We start from the raw sequence: 21,676 nt of genomic DNA, 5'->3' as shown, positions 1-21,676 counted from the left end.
GTGACGTCTGTCAAGATTACGAATACGAAACATTTCTTATACTGTAGCTGTGGGGAGTCGGTTGTGGGTGAAGGCGAACTTTATTTAGATGGTTTTTCAGGAAGCACGTTTAAAGTTGTAACGACTTTCTTTTAAGACAAAAGCTATTTTACTATGAAAACGTTTTCTTTCTAAAAAATTTACTTTTTGGTTTTGTGTATTATAAATATCAAAGGAAATCATTTCCCAATCTTGACCTTGGGGTGAATTGAACTTTAATGTTTGTACTATTATAATATATTAATCGTTGAATAGGAAATTATATTGATTTTATGGTAACGATAAATATTTTAAAATTTTATTTACAATTATTTTAAATGATGTAATGTGGTATGTAATAATTATTAAATAAATTAATTGTATTATCCTACAATTTAATTAATAAATATTATTTTAAAATTTTAAAATATATAGCACAACTCTTAATTTTATATTAATTAAATACTGAAAGACTAATAATATAAAAAAGTTTTTAAATTCAAACGTATTAAAAAAAATGTTTAGAAGCACGTAAAAAAATCTACAATTACAACCAAACACGTCATTTGCTTCTGTCGTAGGAGTGGGGTCCATATACGGTGGTGCAGTTCTGACGTGTAACGGATTTTAATGATGTGTCGCAATATAGTAAGGCCGCACGTACGGTGATGGAAGATGTAATGTTTTATGTAGGACCGGGGACTCCGTTGTACAGCATAATATTGATCCCCACTTTCAGAATCAGTCCGTGTCCGCACGCGCCGGCTTGGAGTAATTGCCAAATGCTAATTGGCTGAATTTTTTAATTGGGATCTCACATTGGATAATTCAATTCAATCCTCTTATCAGGAAAAAAAATAAAAATGAAACCTGATAAGGTACGGGTAATGCCAAACCTAATGGGTCCGTTCAAAGGCATATTCTCTTCCTCAATCATCATAATTGAAGTTTCGAGGAATTTATTAAATTTGGAATTAAAAAAAAAAAAAAAAAGAGTGCATAGTGGGTACAATTGTCTTTAACAATGCTTTCAAACTCTGGCCACGTCACGTTGCCCCTTTAGTTTATCTTGGAGCGAGGAGATTGTTGTTGGATTGAAATAAAAAGATATCAAGCGATCATAAAACCGATACATGGGAGTCCGTCTCAACTCGTAGTAAATATTCAGCTAAAGAATTTGAGCTTTTAATAATTTCGCGGCTTTTGACATTTTTCACTCTCTTCATAAATTCATCATCGTTTTCGTCAGCTCAAATGGTAACACGTTTCTATATATAGAGTGTATCGCGTGTATAAAACTATGGCCTTTGGATCATACAAGATGAAATCCAACAGTTGTTGCCAGAGGAGCAAGGTATATAGCTGGACCCTCAAACCCTACTCTCTTTTAAAATTTTATAAAAAAATTTCACTCTCCCGTGTATGGGCAAATTTTTCAAATAAATAAAATCCCAACCGGTTTCTAATTATAAATACGACTTTTCACACAAATACGTTTGAAATTCTTTAGCCTTATGAGCACAAAATTTCAACCTTCCACGCCACGGTGTTTACATAAACGGTGGTTGAATTGTCAAATTGTTTTCGTTTGATTTAATTTACTCGCTTTCATATCTATAGAGAAAAAAATATGCTCGTAGATTGTCTTGTAAATGTAAAGGTGTCTTGTTCAACTTTTACATGATATGATTCACCTAAAAAAACTATAATAAAGAGACTATGAGGTAATTATTATGATTTATTTAAATATTATTTTGTTTCATAATCATCCCGTAGCTCATAATTTAGGGTTGCCTCTTGTATTCCCTGTATCAATTTTTTTTTTTTGGAATTTTAATTTTTTGCCATTCTACCAAAAATTAGGGGAGAAAAAAGAAGAATAAGAAGAAAATGGGGGTAAGTAGCTATGGATAGATAGATGACTAACAATTTAACATTTTGGAGGAGGACAAAAACAAAATGCTTGTATAGCACTACCTCTCATCGTACCACATTGATACTATCAGGGGCGGATCTCGGGAGGAAATTTAAGGGGGGCCAAATTTAAACTTATAAATTTAAGGGGGGGCCAAACTTAATTGTATAGGGATCAGTGTGTAAATTATTCATATTTTATTCAAAAATCTCAAAATATTTTAAAACCCAGAGGGGGCCATGGCACCCTTTAGTCTTACATGGCGTCCGCCCCTGGATACTATCATAAATTATCAAGAATTTAGAATCTAATATATATATATATATATTAGAAACGAGACCAGATCTCAATCCTCAGTTGTATCTTTCTCTTCTTCCTCCATTCCTTCAGAGCATCATTTCTGGGATCCAGATCTGGTACTGTGTATGAGCCTTTAGATGTATGTTGTTGCTAGACTTGCTTAAAGAACCTAATATTTAAAGTTGGTAAAAACTATTAGAAACAGGATATATATTAGAAACCATAAAATATATTACTTTAGGTGAGAGTGGCAAACTTCGTGAGAAACCATAAAATAACAAAAAATAAAAAATAAAACAATTTTCTTGTAGCTTTAGAAAGGAATATCCAAAAAGAATTAATGATACCAAATTTCCACCCACGCGCCTTTGAAATTATGTAACTAGGTCTTTGTTGAGCACTATACACATTGCTCTGAAACAGTTTATCTTTTATAATAATTCTTGCAGAGGCGAAAAAGGAGAAAAAAAAAAATTTGGTCTTTAAACAGAAATATTTGGGGTCTAATGAGGGGCAAAAGAATAAAGAGAATGAATGAGGTCCACGGGGAGGGCCTCAATATTCATGCATCAAAATTATGACGCTCATGCTGCCAAGAGCTTTGCTTCCTCTTTTCTTGTGTTGACATTTCAAAGTCTCATAAATTGTTTATTTGAGTTGAAAATGAAACGAGAATGTGTATAAAGATTCATCTGCTTGGAATTTTTTTTTGTTTTTGTTTTTACATATGTGTTATTATAATTTTTCTGGAGGTAATATTAGAGATTCAACATTTAATAATTTGATTTATCTTCATGTATTAATTAATTATTTTTTTTTTCAATAGAAGGGAAGGATATACATATACCAAAGTAACAGGTGCTATTGTTAATCTTTTCAATAACTTTTTTGTTGCATGTCTTTTCTCTTTTGCTTTCATAGAAAAAGCTCTTTTCCACTTTTTGACTTTTTCTTCTTCTTCTTTTTTTTTTTTCTTAGGGAATCAATTTTCTTATTTAAGAAGAAAAATTAAAAAAAAGCTTATACCTACCAACCATACCTGATGCTACACAAATGTTAATTAATTATCACCCTTTAATTACCAGTGTTTTCCACGAATCGATTGATTTGGTTAAACAGACTGACAAGCAATTTTTATTTAAAACTTAATTAAAGTGTTTGGAGATATAATTTTTTTGTTATCGTTTTAGAGAGAGAGGCGAGGGGACGTGCGTTTGTGGTGTGTTCGGTCCACTGAGCCGAGACTTTAGTACCCATGGGCTTTTTGGGCCAACAAAATCCCGAAAAGCCCATTAAGGACATCCCGTAGGCCATCGCTTGATCGTAATGGGAGAAGTATTGTGGAAAAATTCATTAATCGCATACAATAACAATACTTGAGAATAAATTTAAATAACGTCAGATTTTATATATAACAATAAATTTATACAGCAGACTATTCAAGTTTCAAGCAGCTGTGAGCTGACCTCAGAATTCCACATGGAATTGTCTATCTTGTCTGCTTGATACTGACATTTTTTGTAATAAAACTGAAATTTTGGTATTTAATTTGTCATCGATAATTAAAAAAAAAAGTTAAATTAAACAGACTAATAAATGAACTTTCCAAAAAAAATGTCAAAATTAGACCAAAATACTTTCTAGATATGAGTAATTTCTTATGAGCGCAACTTACGTAGATAATTAGTGATTAGTATATAAAATATAAGAGAAAGACAAATCTCAATCTTATATTATTATCACTCATAGACATGAGATATAGAATTTTTAAAAATTCATGTGAATGAGAGAGAAGTAAAAAAAAAAAAATCTTACATTTGTTATTTAGGTGGCATTTGTTTTTTAACTTAATGAGATTTTTTAGATAATTTTGACTTCATAAAATAAGCTAATTTTTTTGGCTTTTTACTTAATGGAGAAATTTGAATTAAGTCAATTACTTACTAATGTAAAAAATATCCATGTTTTATAATTTATTTTTCATGTCTATTCCAAAACTCACCTATAGACATTTATCCCACATAAAAATATCCTTGTTTTTTCTTTCTTATATTATATACCAAAAAATTTGAAATTTATGGTATTTTATATATTAAAATTCTAAAATAATTATGTATTCACTTGAATATAGTTTTACTTATAAATGTTAAAATATTGTGGTATTTAATATATTATTTATTTGACATGCAAATTTAATAAGAATACAAATATAAAAGTACATATTTTCAGCTTTTTAAGTTGAAAAAAATAAATAATTTAATACTTATTTTTTGAGATTCAGACGAAAAAACAAACATATTATTCAGATTCAGACATTCATATCTATTCAAAATTCAGACTAATTCAGGTCTATTCAGATTTCAGACAAAAAAACAAAAGCCACCTTAGTCTTTTTTCATTCATAAATCTTGAAAGTCAGCCTATCGCATTCGATCTCCTCCCCTCGCATATTCAAACATACATATGTACAGCTAATGTGGAAACTCCAAACGAATTCAGACGCTTTATTGAAAGAAAAAAAAATGCAAATATAATATTATATCTCAATGTTTCGAGTTTATAAATATTATATGCGAATCAATAGACAAAGCCGTAACCCCATTAGCTCATGCAACTCCTTTTCGTAATTCAATACTGATTTCAACACCATGTACAAATTACTTCCTCAATTCGATAATTTAACTTCACAAGTTTCTGTCTCTGAACCAGCAAATTTCTTCAGTGAAGCAGTATTTGCAGGAGGTCTACTTTCTCTTCATCGCGAGTGTTCTATTTTTGTTTCATTTTGGTTTTAATTTGAATTAATTTGGGTGGGTTCTTGTAGGTAATTTTTTGGATCTTGAAGCAGCATTTGGACGCTTAAATGGAGTCATGAGAACTGCTACAGGTTATTGCGGAGGCACCCTCAAAAAACCAACATATAGAGAGGTAAAATAAAATAAAAAAATAAAAAAGGTTAAAGAATGCCAAAAACTCTTTAAACCCAATTCAGAATACACATTTGTTGATATGTTTTTCTAAATTATTATTACAGGTTTGTGAAGGAATAACAGGCCACACTGAAGCCGTGAAAGTCTTTTACGATAAGCAGACAATATCATACAAATCGCTCTGTGATATTTTCTGGGAAACTCATGATCCCACTAATAGAAATTACCTTGTAATTAATGATCTATCTATTCATTTTCCATTTTAGCATTTCACGTTAATAGATTAATGTACATATAAATCATCATAATGATGATTATTCATCTCTCCCTCTCTCTCTCTCCCTCTTTTCTTTTTCTTTTTTCAGAATTTTGGTTTAAGTACACACTTGAAATCGGCTATATATTACTGCAATGAAGAAGAGAGGAAGCAAGCTCAGGAATCGAAGATTAGACGGCAGATGAAGCTGAACAAGAGAATTGTGACCAAAATAATACAATTTGATTCTGAATTTTGCATGGCGGAGAACCAATTTCAGAAAAACTATTTGCAGAAATGTTGCTGGCTTTGTGAGAGTTTGAGTCTAAGGAGCACCGTACAATTCGTGGAGTCAAACATTGCTTGCAAACTCAATGGGTAAGATTGGATTTCTAGTATTTTAATTAATTTGGATTTTAACAAACGTAATCAATGAGGCTGCAGAGTCAGAGAAATTATCAAATAGCTTAATTTAATCTTAGTGACATTAACAGTGAGCTGACTTTTTTATTAAGTGGACATGAACTTAATTTCGGCAACATGCGGGATTGATGCGTGCATTTTAGCTATAAATACATGTCTCATGTTGTTCTTAGAAAAACAAGCACCAACCGGGAATCAATGCCTCATCCCCTAGGGTGCTTTTATGACAAATTTACCCATTTTAAAAACACATGAACCACGAAATAAGAAGTCACATTAAATTAACACGGGGTATAGACAAAGCTTTGTAAATATAGTATTGTTGAAGACTAGCTTAGGAAGGCTATGATTTCATTTCTCACATACATTATCACGCCTTGCAAAACCATATGTAGGATTTTGGCTATGGATGGGAGTTCGGTTACCGACGAGCTAACAAGGTTTATGATAAGCAACAATGAGTTACCAAGACAAACCAAGATGGCTTTGGAAGAAGCCATTGAGGATCTAAGAAAAAATAATAATAATTAATGAAGAGGAAAGAGAGAGAGCCCATGAGATTCTGCCGTGAAGACATTGTCAAAGGTCACCATTCGTACTTGGGAATTTTTAACCACGTCGGCAGCTAGGAACGTACGGAACAGAATTTTAGGATAAAAAAAAAAAAAAAAAAGGGGTCAAGAGAGATTTGGAAATTGGAAATGTGTGTGTTGTATTATATTTTTATATATGTTGAGTTGAGCATTTCACTTTAAATTAAAGGATTGCAATTGCATCATGAAAATGTTGGGAGTGCAGATCCAAAGCAGAGCGACAAATGCAAACAATAAACACGGGGCATGCTTAAGTGCTTTAAGTCTTTAGTATAATACAATATTCTCTCTTCTCTTCCCCGTCGAATAAATTTTTCATTTTCCAAAAAAGGCAAAGAAGAACCTGGCACGGGAAAATTTCTTGCAGCTGTACTTGGTTGTTATTCTTGTGCATAGCCGCCGATACAGAAGAATTGACCAAGACTTCGATTTTATCAAGTCACCATGTCACTATCTAAACCCGTTGGAATTTGTAAAAGGTCGATGAATTCAATCCTTCACATTCAGTGCATACATAATCTGCGTGTTTTGGGTGAGTGGAGAAGTTTGTTGTCCCAATCAATCTGAAATTTTGATCCGAGCCTGCCCATTGATTTAAATTTGACCCATTAAACGCGTTTTATTTTTATTTTTAATGCAGAATGAAAAAGAAAAAAATAAAGTAGCAACAATAAACTTTTTGAAGAGCAAGTCGCGCAATTGGAACAACCTACATACCCTTTACTTGCACCATACTAAAGCTATAAATCAAAGCACCAAAATTAAAAAAAAAATCAAAGATCCCCCAAGTGGGATGCTTCATCTTCCCAAAGATTAAAGCACCCTTAATTTCAGGGAACTATTGGAATACAGAAAGACCCATACCGTAAACAGAATTATAACAACCATGATTACACATCAAGATTTGGTGCTCAACATCATAGTATTGAGCCCCCCAAAACTTTGCCAAGTGTGACCAGTTGATCATATCCTATGCTTCCCAAAAAATCATTCATTATGGGTCCTACTGTAGTAGTATGTACAAGGTACACCAACTTGTTTTGCATTACTGAACATTTAACACATGGTAGCTGCAAAATCGACACTCGACAGGCTTTATATTAAGAAATTATTAATTTCCTCAATTCTTTGTCTCGGCGCTGCCTCCATGATCTGTAACACCTTCAATATTCTTGCCCCCACCCATAATAATAATAATATTATTATTATTATTATTCACATAACTCAACCATTAAATCTAAAATAAAGTTGTATTTCCACCAAATAAATACTATAGTAATCTTAAAATTTTGCTAAAATAAGCCCGTACACATCTTTTTGTCTCTACCCTAAAATACACTATACATCTTCGTTAGGCATTAATACGATTAAAATTTGAGACCAAATTATTACAAAAATATCTAGTCTAATTTGTAGTACATATAAATATTGACCAAATATTCCTTTTTAGCAAACAAAATTAATAATTTCTTCATCCAAAACTTTATTCATTTACCCAAAAACTAAATAAAAAAATCAAACTAAATTTTAATTTATGCATACATTCTTTTTCACAACTTTAATTTTAATTTATTTCTACAAATTACTCTGGGATAGTAACAAGCATGGGTCGCCAAGCTCTTCTCAAAAGTCTATACCGAAAAGTAGCCGAAACCGGTCGAAGCGAACCGGCCGAGCCTCGCCTCGTAGCTGAACCGCTACCCACAGTCCCGGTAACCGGTAAAAGCCCTTGTCTATCTCCACTGCCACTACTCTCCGAGTCTCTCTCCTCAAACGGCGGCGACGAGACGAACAAGTCCTTCAACTTGGCTCTAATCTTCTTGTTCTTGATCTCCGGTAACTCATCGGCGACTTCCCGGCCCAAATCGTCGTTGTCCTGGCGAGGAAATCGGCGACGATTGAGTAGCATTCGGAGTGTCTTGCGGCGGCGGAGGTGGATGACGGGGCTCGCGGTCGGGCTCCTCGTGGGGCTGCCGGCGACGGCGCACTGGGTCGCTAAAAGCTTGACTTTTTGAAGAGTTGCCATAACGAAAAATCGAAAGTTTCTGAGAAAAAAAACCACAAATTAAATGAAAGAGAGAGATCTGAGAGTGGAGTGAGAGATTAGAGACGCAGCGTTTTTACATTTGTTTGTTTGATTCTTTTGTTTTGTTTTTGTGTTTTTAACAGTGAATAATGGAATTTAATTTTGAAGGGGAGTCGAGTTGTCGATGCTGTGGGGTGCCACGTGGCGGATTTGGATCATTTGCTATCATTGTCTCTTTTGTTTCATTTTTGAAAGGAAATAGTATTAGTAGGTATAGGAGGTGTTTTAAGTGCGAACAAAAAGTAAAATGTTGGTGGTGTAGTTAATAATTAGATGAAATATGGAGACAAATGAAAGGGGGTTTGTCATTTGTGTGTACAAATTGTTGATTTGGATGAGTGTGTTTGGTTTTCTTTCTTGGGATTATTTTAAATGGGTGGGAAAATACATTAAATATGAATATTTTTGTATTTTCAATAAAAGTCCACTACTTGTCAAAGGTAGGGTTGTCAATAGGATAAGATAGAATATAATTTATTAATTTTAGTCCTGTCTCGACTATACAAGTAGGATAAAAAAATATTTAATTCTCGTCACTTTATTCTTTTAAGAGAAAAAATTGTTCAAATGATCAAATCTCGTCTCATCCCATTATCTTGAACAATTCTAAAAATAAATAAATAAATACAAAAATTTATTTTAAGGATCACCACAATTCCATATAACAAAAATTTTGAATAAATACAAAGTAGAAAAAATCAAATAATAGTTTCATTTTTATTATATGTATTTTCAATATAATTTTATACTAATATTTTTTAATTGTCTATTTGCTTCCATTGCACATTAATATCAAGACTTATACTTCAAAAATTATCGAATTAAAGAGTAACCAACTTATATTTTGACCATAAAAAATATATTTAATTTTAATTGTGGCTTTTGGCTGACAATTCACTTTCTAATTGTATTATTTTTATCATTTAATTTTAACATTTAGTTTCAACTTTGAACATTACTTAAGTTAAAAGTATGAAATAATTAAAAAAATTTAGAATAGCTTTAAAATTATATTATTAATGGGATATACATGACGGACGAGATTTTATAGTTGGTCCTCCTCTTGTTCCACAAATAAAGATAGAACTTATTTTTTGTTCTTGTTCTAACCCATTTTAATTTGTAATGTAAAAATATGTCTCAATTTCATCTCAAACGGGACGAGATTCCATAAGATCCCATTCCAACATGAAAAATTAACATCTCTTATTAGAGGCACTAAAAAAATGTTAACAATTGAACACTTCTAAAAGATTTAGGACTTAAATATAAAATTAAAAACGATGTTTATTTAGTTAGTCAACTTGAAAGTGATTGATAGTTAAAATATAAATTTAGAAATGATGTTTATTTAGTTAGTCATCTTGAAAGTGATTAATGGCTAAAAAAATTAAATTAGGCTTTTCTTATCCTTGCCCCTCAAAAATGATTTTTTCTAATAAAACTTAATTCCCTGACATTGTGGGCCTATAAAAAAAAGGAGAACGAGGCCACAATAACCTCCGCCTACTTATCTGAAAAATTAATTGGGCTTATGAACCCACGAGTATTGATAGCTGCCGCATTCAGATAAATCTCTCAAATTTCAGCACCAAATTTGAGCAAATGCCATGTAACCAACTTAGTTCAACGGCGGAATCCTCTTCCTCCGGACCAAGCTCATTGTAATCTCTGCAAATATCACAGTGACATTATCTTCACCTGTGAAAACAATAAAAATTAAAAATCATATATAAGATTTTTCATGTATTTCCCAGGGTTTATAGTTGACCAACTTTTTATCGTCAGCCATTCAGGAGTCAAGTGGTGGGGGGAGGAATCAAAAGCTATTTTTACATTTTGTAAGAAACAGAAAATTTGTTATAGGAAAATCAGAAATTGATTAAAAAATATTATCCAACATTCAAAGCATACGTGTGAAGGCACAACAAATATGTAGGATCAGCCACTTTACAAAACCTTATGACCAAAAAGCTTGAAACCTGATACAAATAAATACTAGCGAATTTCTATGTACTATGTACATTGCCTAGCTTGCATCTTTGGACAATATTTCTGGTATTAATAACTGAATATAGTCAAGTGCAAGAGCAAATTAACTCTGAATTTATGCGTAAACAGGACAAGTGAATCTGAAATCTGATGAAACACTCTAGAAGGAACTGGATGGATCGGAGCTGCTAACCCATTTATCAGTCCCAGAGTCATCTGGTGACAGCAAAGGAGAATCTTTCTTCAAAAGCGCAGCATCATCCGCTATCCTAATATCCACCACCTTGGCCTTTGACGTTCCAAGATTTGAATCCTTGGTCTCCCTCAAAATCTCCAACACTTCTTTCATTGAAGGCCTCATGTCTCTGTCTTGTTGCACGCACCTGAAAGCCAATTCTGCCACTGAAGTCACCATGTTTCTCACAGCATAATCCTTTTCAAACCCCAGAGATGGATCAACAAGCTCATTCAATGCGCCATTCTGAATCTTGTTAGTTGCCATGTTAGACAAGTTTATATCATGCCGGTGCCTACTAGTGTCCACAGCTTCTAACCCTGAGATGAGCTCAATTAGAACAACCCCGAAGCTGTACACGTCACTCTTGTCAGTGAGCTTGTAGCACTGGAAATAATCAGGATCAACATAGCCAGGGGTCCCCTGTGGAGCTGTTGAGACATGTGTAACATCAGTCGGAAACAATCTTGATAGCCCAAAATCTGCAACCTTTACCCGGAAATTGTTGTCCAAGAGAATATTGTTGGATTTGACATCGCGGTGAATGACATCTGAAGCATGTAGGTAAGCAAGTGCACCAGCTGTTTCAATGGCAATGCTCAAACGAACAGGCCAAGGGAGCAAGCAAGAGTTCGGCTGCCTGTTGTGAAGATGATCTGCTACTGTTCCATTGGGAATGTACTCATAAACCAGGAGCAGCTCCCGGCTTTGTCTTGATGTGCATCCGTATAATTTGACAAGGTTTGGATGCTGCAACTTTGTAAGAATCTCAACTTCATTCATGAATTGCTCAATACGCTTGAAATTGTTCTCGTATAACCGCTTTACTGCAACTATGCGGCCATCCCTGAGGATACCTGATTAAAGCTTAAGCTGTTAGGTAAGTGCTCGACATTAATATATTAAGTCAAGCATACAACTTCTGCTACAATGATGCATTTTCTTACCGAGATAAACTGCTCCAAAGCCTCCATCTCCGAGTTGCTTAGATGAGTTGAAATTGTCGGTAGCTTCTTCGAGTTCAGAACAGCTGAAGACTTTAGCTCCAAAGTAAGAGCTTCCCCTTTCAAGATCAGTTATTGAGTAGGGATAAGAAGGGATGCTTTGCGAGGAATTAGTTGTTGTTGTTGTTGCTGCTGATGTTGTAGCTGTAGCTCCGCTTGCACTTGAAGGAGGTGTTTTGAGGTCTCTGCTTTTAGCATAGGCTGCAGTTTTCCTTCTCCTTCGTATAATGCAAAAGAAAATGAGTCCCAGAATAACAGCAGCAGCGGATCCAAGTGCGATACCAATTCCTGAGGAGTGAGAATGAAGTAGCTTAGAGAGTTTCTGTACTGCTAATTTTTGGTTAAAAGATTTAATTAGTTATTAATTTTGCAGTGAAATATTACCTGCTCCGGTTGAGATCCCATTCTTCCCTGCAATAATCATGGGATCCAGAAATGTCAGTTTCCGTTCATAAATGGATAAAAAAGAAATTGAATCTCTAGTTGGATACTTATAAGCCACATCAAATTTCCAGTTTTTAAGAACTCATCACGTCTTGGTTTCTTGTCCTAAAATAGTTGTGCGTTTTTAGGCGTCTACAATAGAAGTAAGTATTGGACACTCCTAATGTACACCTTTTGCCATTGAAAGGACGAATGTAGCAAAAATTCTAGTGAAGATTGTGTATGCATTGAAAATATTTAGAGTTTCTCCTGTATTAGTATTTAGAACAAGAAGTAATGATTTCTATATAATCCTTTTAAGTAGTAAAAAAAGAAAAAAGAAAAAACTGTGTTTTAAAAAAGGGCCCTAGATCTTCTTCTTATATGAGATTTTTTTTTTTTAACAAAATATAAGAGGTCATTTGTAGATATTAGATGATAATATAAATTTAATTAAATTTTAATCATATACTCATGGCTCAGAGATCTTTTAAAAGTTCAAACAAGTTCAAATTTAGAATTTTTTTTTAACATTATATACAATGCCATTAAAGCCCAACACATAAGATATATTTTCAATCAAAGTTCAGGATAGGAATTTAAAGAAAAAACTCTCATAAAGAGGTTTTTGGGAACCTTAACAAAGGATTTAAAATCATAAAAATTAAAGGAAATTATATTTTTAGATAATACTTGGTATGCGATAGGTTACCGGCGGCTTAACTACCATTGTTTTCACAAGTAATTATAATACTACCCCTCGACCCCAATCTTGAATTTAGTCAACAAAGCAAGTCATTGTAATGTGACAATCGGCCACCAACATAACTACACAAACCTAATCCCTGGAAATCAAAGAAACAATTTTCTTCTGGTTAATTAATTGCCGTCAAACACATTTATAGCAGTACTTGTTTGACTGTTTCTAGATGCCAGTCATACGTGAGCACATGATCTACGTGTAACGCGTCCGAATTAAAATACATCTGACTTCAGAGTAATCTCAAAGGTAGGCCCCACACTTGGAATAAATTACCGGAGTTGTTGCAGCCCACGAAGATTGAAGCGACAAAGGCAAACTAATAAGGAAAGGGAATAAAAAAAAAAAAAAAAACTTTTGGCAATCGAATTTGAAGATAAAGGGTTGAATATGTCAACGCTTTGAAGAAAAAGCAAGAAGGTTTCTCTATGAGGTTAGGTTACTAAAACCTTGAACAACAGAGCTTCTAATGGCTTGTGGTTAATTACGTACTCTGAGTCTCTGCTTCAATTAAGGACTAAATTCACGACTAGTGATTCGATTTCATAGGTCCTACCAACTCTACCCTATAAGCGTGGACTCTTATTATGTGATTGTTGTTGGATGAAGAAAACTCGAATCTATTGTTGTTGGATGAAGAGACCTGTTTCAAGATTCAAGTTTCTGTGATCGTCTAAATTTACGGGTCTCTGTTCCGGGGAGAAAGAGCATCCAACTCGACCCTAAGTGGACTCTTAACAACAGCCCAATACTCTTACGAAAACTAAGTAACCTTGAACCTAATGGATGGAATCCTTACTGAGATGCTAACAGAACAATCAGGAGAACGGACTTACCTTCTTGGGGTGGACAGGAATCGGCATAAGCTTTATCAGGGCAATAACAATTGAATTGACCCGTCCTAGCAGAATACGCACACTCTCCTTTTGATTGTTCACACGTGTCGCAGAGACTATTATTTGCAAACCATTGCAGCCCAAAACCTTCCCGAAGAGCTCTATCCAGATTTTCCGAAGCCGGATTTTTCACCAAATACTCAACTGTTGGTTGCTGCAGAGGCAGCAGAACGCTCTTCCCACACGTTCCGAGGTAAGCTTTCACGGCCTCAATTAAGCTGTTATTGAAGATACTACTAAATTCCCAGGAGTAATAGTAGTTATCTGCGGCGTTTGATTCATCTGAGTTGCAACGGAACTCATAGGGATCCAGCAACGGCTTCACTAACATATCATTCATAAAGTTGGCAGGACAGCCGTAGTAGAGAGTCAAGTTGCCTGTGGCGGGAGCATAATTAAAAAGAGAGAAATTCAGAGTAGTATCGACCAAGTTTGATGGACAGTATTTGTCCCAGTAATCTTCTCTAGCAACAGTGAGAATCCGCGGCACTTTATCGATCTTCAGGATTTTGTAAGTAATGTTTAAGATTTTCATCTCAGGAAAATCTTCCTCGCAATTCAACTCAAATCCCGGGTAGCCACAATATTCTGGACGATTTCCTCCCCAGAAGGGATAACCAATATCGTCTCTGTTAGCACAACGAAACGGGGCGCTGCAGTTTTTATATTCCTCATAATTGGCGGACACAGGAGGTGGAACATAGACGAAAATGATATTTATGACGAAGAAAAACAAGCCGATCATGCTTGGACCAAGATGGAGATGGAGTCGGAGTCCCATTTTGAAAGAGCAAGCAATTAGATATAAAATTTAGAAGAAACGAATTGGTTTTAATTTCTCATTCTCTGTGATACTAAATTATTAATTTTTTCGCTTTGACGAAGTGGGGGTGATGAAAATGGGGGGAACCTTCTGTGGAAAGAAAGTGGGCTGGTCAATTTCAGCTTTGATCTCCAAGGAACGTGCTGCAAATGCTGATATTCGCTGGCCTAAACGAGTATGAAGCGCGTTTGGTTATTTTCCCATGGGCTTTGGAAATTTGAAAATTAGAAGGCATAGTATGAAGTTGAATATTGAATACCTGAACTCACATGTTGCATTGGAACGAAACTAAAGTCAACAAATGATGCCTATGTTTAATATTTTAAAACTTACAAAGAAAAAAAAAACAATTCCCATCAAATGAATTATTAAATGGTTACTAGGTTAGGTTAGCACGGTAGGCTGATGATGACATATTCTAGATCACCGCATAGGTCAAAGCCGACATAGGGGGAAAAAATTTAAAAAAAAATAAAAGAGAGAATTATGAATTGCCAAACAGACATAGCTCACAAGGCTCCGTTTTGTGGGTTTTTTATTTAAATATATCTCATTTGTCCTTAAATGTCAAATCTATACCACATTACATATATATACCTCCTAAAAGTATAAAAAGTCAAAAATAACCTAAAAAAATTATTTATTTACATTTACTTCCTTTCTCATGACTTCTACATAATAATACAACCAAAGTCGAGTATACTCGACTTTTTACCTGACTTAATTACAAGGAAAATTTTCATTTCAATTTAAGTCGAGTATTCTCAACCAATTACCGAACTTCAATGAAAAGTCAAGAATTTTTGCTGAATGAATATTGGGTAAGGTTAAATTAAAGTCGGGTATTCTCGACTCTTTACTCGACTTACTTGAAAAAATAAAAAAAAATTCAGATAATTTTTTATTTCAATTGAAGTCGAGTATTATCGACTATTTACTCGACTAACATGAAAAAGTCGAGAATTTATGCTGAATTACTAATTGTGTATGGTTTGATTGAAGTCGAGTATTCTCGACCATTTACCCGACTTCGAGGAGTTGGGTTTAGTTTTATGAGGATTTAGTTGTGGTTATTTTTGTACTTTCTCTAGTTTTTTAGAGTATATATGTGTAAAATTTAAGAGTGTTATAATTTTAGGTATATATTGGGTATTTTGAAGGGAATGGGGTACATCCCACACAATTCTCCCCCGTTTTTTGTACTGTTATCTAGCAAGTAGCAACTATCCAGCAACTACGCTTCCACAAAGTACGGTTGCTAAAATGTGCACTGGAACCTTCTAAGTTAATTTTTTTCTGCAGTTATTTCATGAAAAATAAAGATAGAGAGCCAGTTTTATCCTATCTCAACCCTACAGCAAACAAAAGTTTGAGATATTTTAATGGGTATCCTTAAAATTTGAATTAATGACAAAGTTGTCCCCAAAAATTTACATTGTGGAGGGTGCATATCATATTTTTTTAATGAAAAGTTCAAATTAAAAGTCATAATTATCAAATAATTATCTACGTTTACTTCTTCCATTTCACAATAGTGGTGACTTCAAAAGCCATGGCAGTACCAGCTGAAATGAAGGATAAGAGCCTAAAAAGAAGTGGCTAGAAGATCAGTAATAGAAGAGAAGACTTACTTGGCTCTGATGAACATTTCGTTACACTAAGCTCGTTATGGCAAAAGCAAACGAATTTACTCCCTACAAATCTGCATTTTCCTCCCGATTTTATGCATATCTTGCATTGATCACTGTCTAAACCCCAATGCAAATCGATATCCTCATCGGCACACAAAGACGTTTGAGTGTTGATTAAAATGATAGAAAGGATTATCAGAAGAAAGATGACAGAATGTGGTTGAAGAAGAGGATGACGAGGCTGCATATCTTTTGGGCACTATACTCAGAGGAAGAAGAGTACTTAATTAAAGATTAATTACAGACTAAAAAAAAATGGAGTAATTTGATTCCATTGCTTGTCTCATTGTGGCAATTTTCAAATTTGCAAAGAGAAGTGAATAGACTAGAGATGCTGCTATTCAGGGTTTCGAAAAACTGCGCGAGTCTAAATTAATATCATTAATGAATGGACTTCTAACTTGTCTATTATTAAAACTTGGAAATTCTATTTTGAAACAAAAAAAAAAAAACAAAGGCTGGAATCATTAATAATTAGAATCCTCTTCTAATCTGCTAACTTCTTGTTTAACCCTTGTACGAAACTTTGTCGATTACTGTCGTACTTACTATTATTATTAATAATTAGGAAGTGTAAGAGCTAGTAATTAACCTCGGGATGAGTTTTTTGCAATCTAATCCACGTTGTAATTAATTTTGTCAGAAAGAATAAAGGTTTTCGTAAGTAGACAATTAAACCCCCAGTAACTTCGAAAAGTTAGACCATCCAAAGTCAAAAGTCAAAACGCCGATATCTAACGCTATCAAACGACGACATGTAAGATTAAAATCCCAACTTTGCCCGTCAAATCGTGTAACGCCAGCACGGCGAGGGCGAAGAATCAAGGTGGCGGGTCATGGGTTGGGTGGCCAATTCAAGGCACATTAACTACAATTGGTTTTTATATTTCATGTCAATTAATGAATTTTTCAAAAATTATATATTTATAGTTCTTCTACAAATTGCAGAATCATGGAGCCGCTGCTGCTACGAATTGCATTTTAAGCTATATATGTATGCGAAGATGTTTATTGTTGGGCGTATTAACAGTGACATCGATCGAAAAGAACGGCCTAACTTATTCTCTATACAAACAAGTTATAATATTTTCTGATGTATGCATTTCATCAAACGCATGATTTTTTAATTTCCGATTGCCGAACATCTACTAGCTAATGTAATTGAATTAGTTGATGTTTGGTACTGATTTTTGCATAACAACTAAAAGCTGAGGAGCAAGCTAGCGTACCTTCTGAATTTGAGGCGGCTGATGGAGCTGAACATCCAGAGGATGAGCTATTAAGCTGGCCACCGGAGCAGTAGCAAATTCCTTTATGATTAAAAAAATCAAAACCACAACTGCTGCAACTCTCCTCACAACCGAACAGCTTCCACTTCATCTCAAATCCTTCTTCCAGGGCTTTTTGTAGGACCCATTTACCCCTTTTGGCTGCCAACAAAGCTTTAGAAAACGCAACAGTAACAGTGGTATTACAATCCCGACGAAACAGAAAACCGCGTGTGAATTGTACGAAGCCATCCAGGTAATTGTTGACATCCTTTGATACGCTCTTAATTCTTGAAACTGAGCAATATCAAAATTATCACTACTTCGAGCGAGTGTTTGCTCCAGAGGAAAGAACTGGAAGTTGAGAAATGAGAAAGAAGAAAAGAAGAAGAGTCACAGAGAGAAAGAAAAGTGGTCCATTCATTTCATGCCTTCCCAAAATGACCGATCACGCAATATATAACAGACAATCGAAAATAACCAATTTGACAACGCAACAGAAAATGACAAAAAAAGAATCCAAAACAAACTAACAAACGCAGCCAATCACAATGCTTTTACAGATCATCCTAAACGACGTAGTCTCGTAGCCAGTCTGGAAGTTTCTTGATCCGTTTGGGCCGTTGATTCTCTTGCACTGGCTGATGGTGAATGTCCTCCTTGGGTTGACTGACTGTGGGTTCTTGGTTGAGCTCTTCCACTTGCGCCCCCTCTGATGGCTCCAATTTGATATATAAATTCGTATCATTCCCTCCCTCTTGAAAACACACCTTGTCCTCAAGGTGAAATACTGGATAGAGCTTACAAAAGGCGTCAAAGTTTTCCCAAGACGAATTCTCCGGTGAACTGTCGGTCCATTGAACTAACACTTGAGGCGTTGGCTTCCCCTGTTGCAACACTATTCGGGTTGCACAAATGGCAGCTGGTAGCAAAAGAGGATGGTTATCCACACTCAACTCTGGTAAAGGATGTGAAATAGCAGGGTCATTGCCATGATAAGGCTTAAGGACAGAGATGTGAAAAACCGAGTGGATTTTGGAAGTACTGGGTAACTCCAATTTGTAAGCTACAGACCCCACTCTAGCAAGTACCGTAAATGGCCCGTAGTATCGCTTGGCCAACTTCTGGCAGGCGCGAGAAGCGATAGTGGTCTGTCGATATGGCTGTAACTTAACCAGCACTTTATCCCCTACTTCAAAGTGAGCTTCACGGCGATGGGCATTAGCTTTCTGAGCCATTCGATGTTGTGCTTGCCTCAAATTAGCTTTTAAAGATTGGAGAAGAGTATTACGTTCAAGGAGAATGTCCTCCAAAGCTTGGATTGAAGTAGAGCCCTTAGCACAATGAGGAATAGTTGGAGGCAATCGGCCAAATAAAGCTTGATAGGGAGACATCTTCAAGCCACTGTGGAAATGAGAATTATAACTAAATTCTGCCCAACTCAGTAATGAAACCCACTTCCGTGGTTTGTCTTGAGTGAAAGCTCGTAAATATTGCTCCAATCCTCGATTCACCACTTCTGTTTGACCATCCGTTTGAGGGTGGTATGCCGTGCTATGACGAAGAGTTGTGCCACTTAAGAGGAATAATTGTTTCCAAAAATTGCTCAAGAACACTGGGTCTCGATCGGAGATAATAGAACTTGGAAAACCATGTATTTTAATGACCATGTCCACAAAGAGTTCAGCTGTCTTGAGGGCAGTAAATTGACAGGGTAACGGACCAAAATGGGCAAATTTTGTAAGACGATCGACAACAACCAATATGACCGAGAAACCTTGTGCTAACGGGAGACCTGTAACGAAATCCATTGTAACCTCATCCCAAACCATATTAGGTATCGGCAATGGTTGAAGAAGACCAGCAGGGGCTTGAGTTGAATACTTAGTTTGCTGGCATATTAAACACTCTCGGATAAACGTTTCCACATCATGACGCATCTTGGGCCAATAGAATGTGGACGATAATCTGATTAATGTTCTAGTGACACCCACATGACCTGCCAGTGGCGTAGAGTGAAATTCTTGCAACAGTACGACTTTTAAAGAGGAGGTAGGACTGATGTAATAACGCTGACGGTGGAGAAGAAATCCGTTTTGAACGGAGAAGTCAGCTGACAGTTTGCCTTGTAAAAGTTGCTGGTGAAGTGATATTAAATCAGGTAATGTGGTATTTTCATTAAGTAATGACTGCAGCAATTCAAATGAAGGATGGCTGTTGAAAGAAAGGCAAGTGGGGGAGATGTTGATGTTATCCTCAGAAGCTGTTTCATGTACACGGGATAGAGCATCCGCAGCGCTATTGGTACGGCCTGGTCTGTACTCAATTCGGAATTGGAAACCCAATAATTTGCGGAGATAAACTTGCTGATCTGGTGTTTGTATCACTTGTTGAAGGAGTTCTTTGATACTCTTATGATCCGTGCGGATAACAAAGAATCGGCCCAACAAATACTGCCGCCACTTATACACAGCTTCGACAATTGCATGCAGCTCCTTGATGTAAGTGGAAGAAGCCCGCAATTTGGGACCCAACTTCTTGCTAAAATAAGCAATCGGATGCCCATGTTGTGTAAGTACAGCTCCTATGCCTACATTAGAAGCATCGGTCTCAATGACGAATTCGGAAGCAAAATTCGGCAACTTAAGGACTGGAGCTTGCACCATTGCTTGTTTAAGAGCTTCAAAGGCCTCCATGGCCGTCAAATTCCATTGAAAGGCATCCTTTCGCAGCAAATCAGTGAGTGGGGCTGCCAAGGAAGCATAACCACGGATGAAGCGCCTATAATATCCAGTGAGACCAAGAAAACCCCTCAACTGTTTGATAGAACGTGGAATTGGCCAGTTAAGCATGGCATCAATCTTTTGGGGGTCGGCTTGTACTCCCGAGGCTGAAACAATATGGCCTAGATACTCGATAGTGGCCTGGCAAAACAAACATTTGGATAATTTAATAAAAAATTGATGAAGATGTAAACAAGCTAATACTTTCTCAAGATGAAGCAAATGCTCGGCCATGGAGGAGCTATAAACCAAGATATCATCAAAAAAAACGATCACAAATTTCCGAAGATGAGCTGCAAAAATCTGATTCATTGTGGCTTGAAAAGTGGATGGGGCATTTGTCAACCCAAACGGCATGACGAGAAACTCATAATGGCCCTCATGTGTTCGAAATGCCGTTTTATATATGTCGCGATTGTGGACACGAATTTGATGGTATCCGGCGCGCAAATCCAATTTGCTAAAAATGGTGGCACCCCCAAGTTCGTCAAACAACTCATCGATTGTCGGTATAGGAAACTTGTCTTTGATGGTTACGGCATTTAATGCACGATAGTCAACACAAAACCGATAGGTGCCATCTTTTTTCTTGACCAAGAGAACCGGGGAGGAAAAAGGGCTTTGACTCGGTCGGATTATGCCCTGCTCTGACATTTCCCTGATCAGTTTTTCCATTTCAGATTTCTGGAAGTGTGGATAGCGGTATGGACGAACATTGACGGGGGCTGTGTTGGGGAATAAATGGATTTTGTGGTCAATAGTTCTGTGTGGTGGTAGGCTAGAAGGTTGGAGAAATAGTTGTTTGTATTGCTGTAAAAGGTTGAGAAATGGAGCAGGAAGTGAAGAAGGAAATTCAAGTGAGGAAGTGTCTGTGATGGAAAATGAAGGCAAAGCATCGATGGCGGGCACTGGTTGTAAGGCACAAAGGCTGGTCACGGTATCACTTTGAACCAATGCCTGCAATTGATTATAAGTGATCAAAGTATTAGAAGACAAATCACCACGAAGCATCACTGGTTGCTCATTTAAAGAAAACTCCATGGTAAGGGCAGAGTAGTCATGGGACACTTTGCCCAATTTTTGTAGCCATTGAATGCCGAGGACCACATCTGTGCCCTCAATTGGCAAAATGAAGAGGTCGACCATAAAAGCTGTGCCTTGCATTGTTAAGTTCACTTGAGGACAGAACTGTTTACACACCAGGAAGTCACCGTTGCCAATATACACGCGGAAATTGGTAGTGGGATGAATGGCTAACCCTAATCGTTCCGCTAACGCTG

General features: G+C 35.8%; 3 protein-coding genes across 3 annotated transcripts; 1 reads left to right on the top strand and 2 right to left on the bottom strand.

Annotated features, from left to right (window-relative positions):
* Positions 1 to 4,753: 4,753 nt before the first annotated feature.
* LOC102628254 (uncharacterized) lies at positions 4,754 to 6,953 on the top strand. The gene is made up of 5 exons (XM_006482155.4): positions 4,754 to 4,975; positions 5,058 to 5,161; positions 5,268 to 5,393; positions 5,529 to 5,797; positions 6,238 to 6,953. The coding sequence occupies exons 1-5, from the start codon at positions 4,882 to 4,884 to the stop codon at positions 6,371 to 6,373; spliced, it is 729 nt and encodes a 242-aa protein (XP_006482218.1). The 5' UTR covers positions 4,754 to 4,881; the 3' UTR covers positions 6,374 to 6,953.
* A 941-nt stretch (positions 6,954 to 7,894) lies between these two features.
* Positions 7,895 to 8,788, bottom strand: LOC102627959 (hypothetical protein). The gene has a single exon (XM_006482154.4). The coding sequence runs from the start codon at positions 8,459 to 8,461 to the stop codon at positions 8,018 to 8,020; it is 444 nt and encodes a 147-aa protein (XP_006482217.1). The 5' UTR covers positions 8,462 to 8,788; the 3' UTR covers positions 7,895 to 8,017.
* Positions 8,789 to 10,377: 1,589 nt separating this feature from the next.
* LOC102627173 (LEAF RUST 10 DISEASE-RESISTANCE LOCUS RECEPTOR-LIKE PROTEIN KINASE-like 1.4) lies at positions 10,378 to 14,853 on the bottom strand. The gene is made up of 4 exons (XM_006482151.4): positions 13,772 to 14,853; positions 12,137 to 12,163; positions 11,696 to 12,040; positions 10,378 to 11,605 (listed from the first exon to the last, which is right to left on the bottom strand). The coding sequence occupies exons 1-4, from the start codon at positions 14,610 to 14,612 to the stop codon at positions 10,674 to 10,676; spliced, it is 2,145 nt and encodes a 714-aa protein (XP_006482214.1). The 5' UTR covers positions 14,613 to 14,853; the 3' UTR covers positions 10,378 to 10,673.
* Between the last annotated feature and the right edge of the window lie 6,823 nt (positions 14,854 to 21,676).

The sequence above is a fragment of the Citrus sinensis genome, chromosome 6 (genome assembly GCF_022201045.2).
Source record: "Citrus sinensis cultivar Valencia sweet orange chromosome 6, DVS_A1.0, whole genome shotgun sequence".
NCBI classification, from domain to species: domain Eukaryota; kingdom Viridiplantae; phylum Streptophyta; class Magnoliopsida; order Sapindales; family Rutaceae; genus Citrus; species Citrus sinensis.
This window is presented reverse-complemented; position numbering and strand designations above follow the sequence as displayed.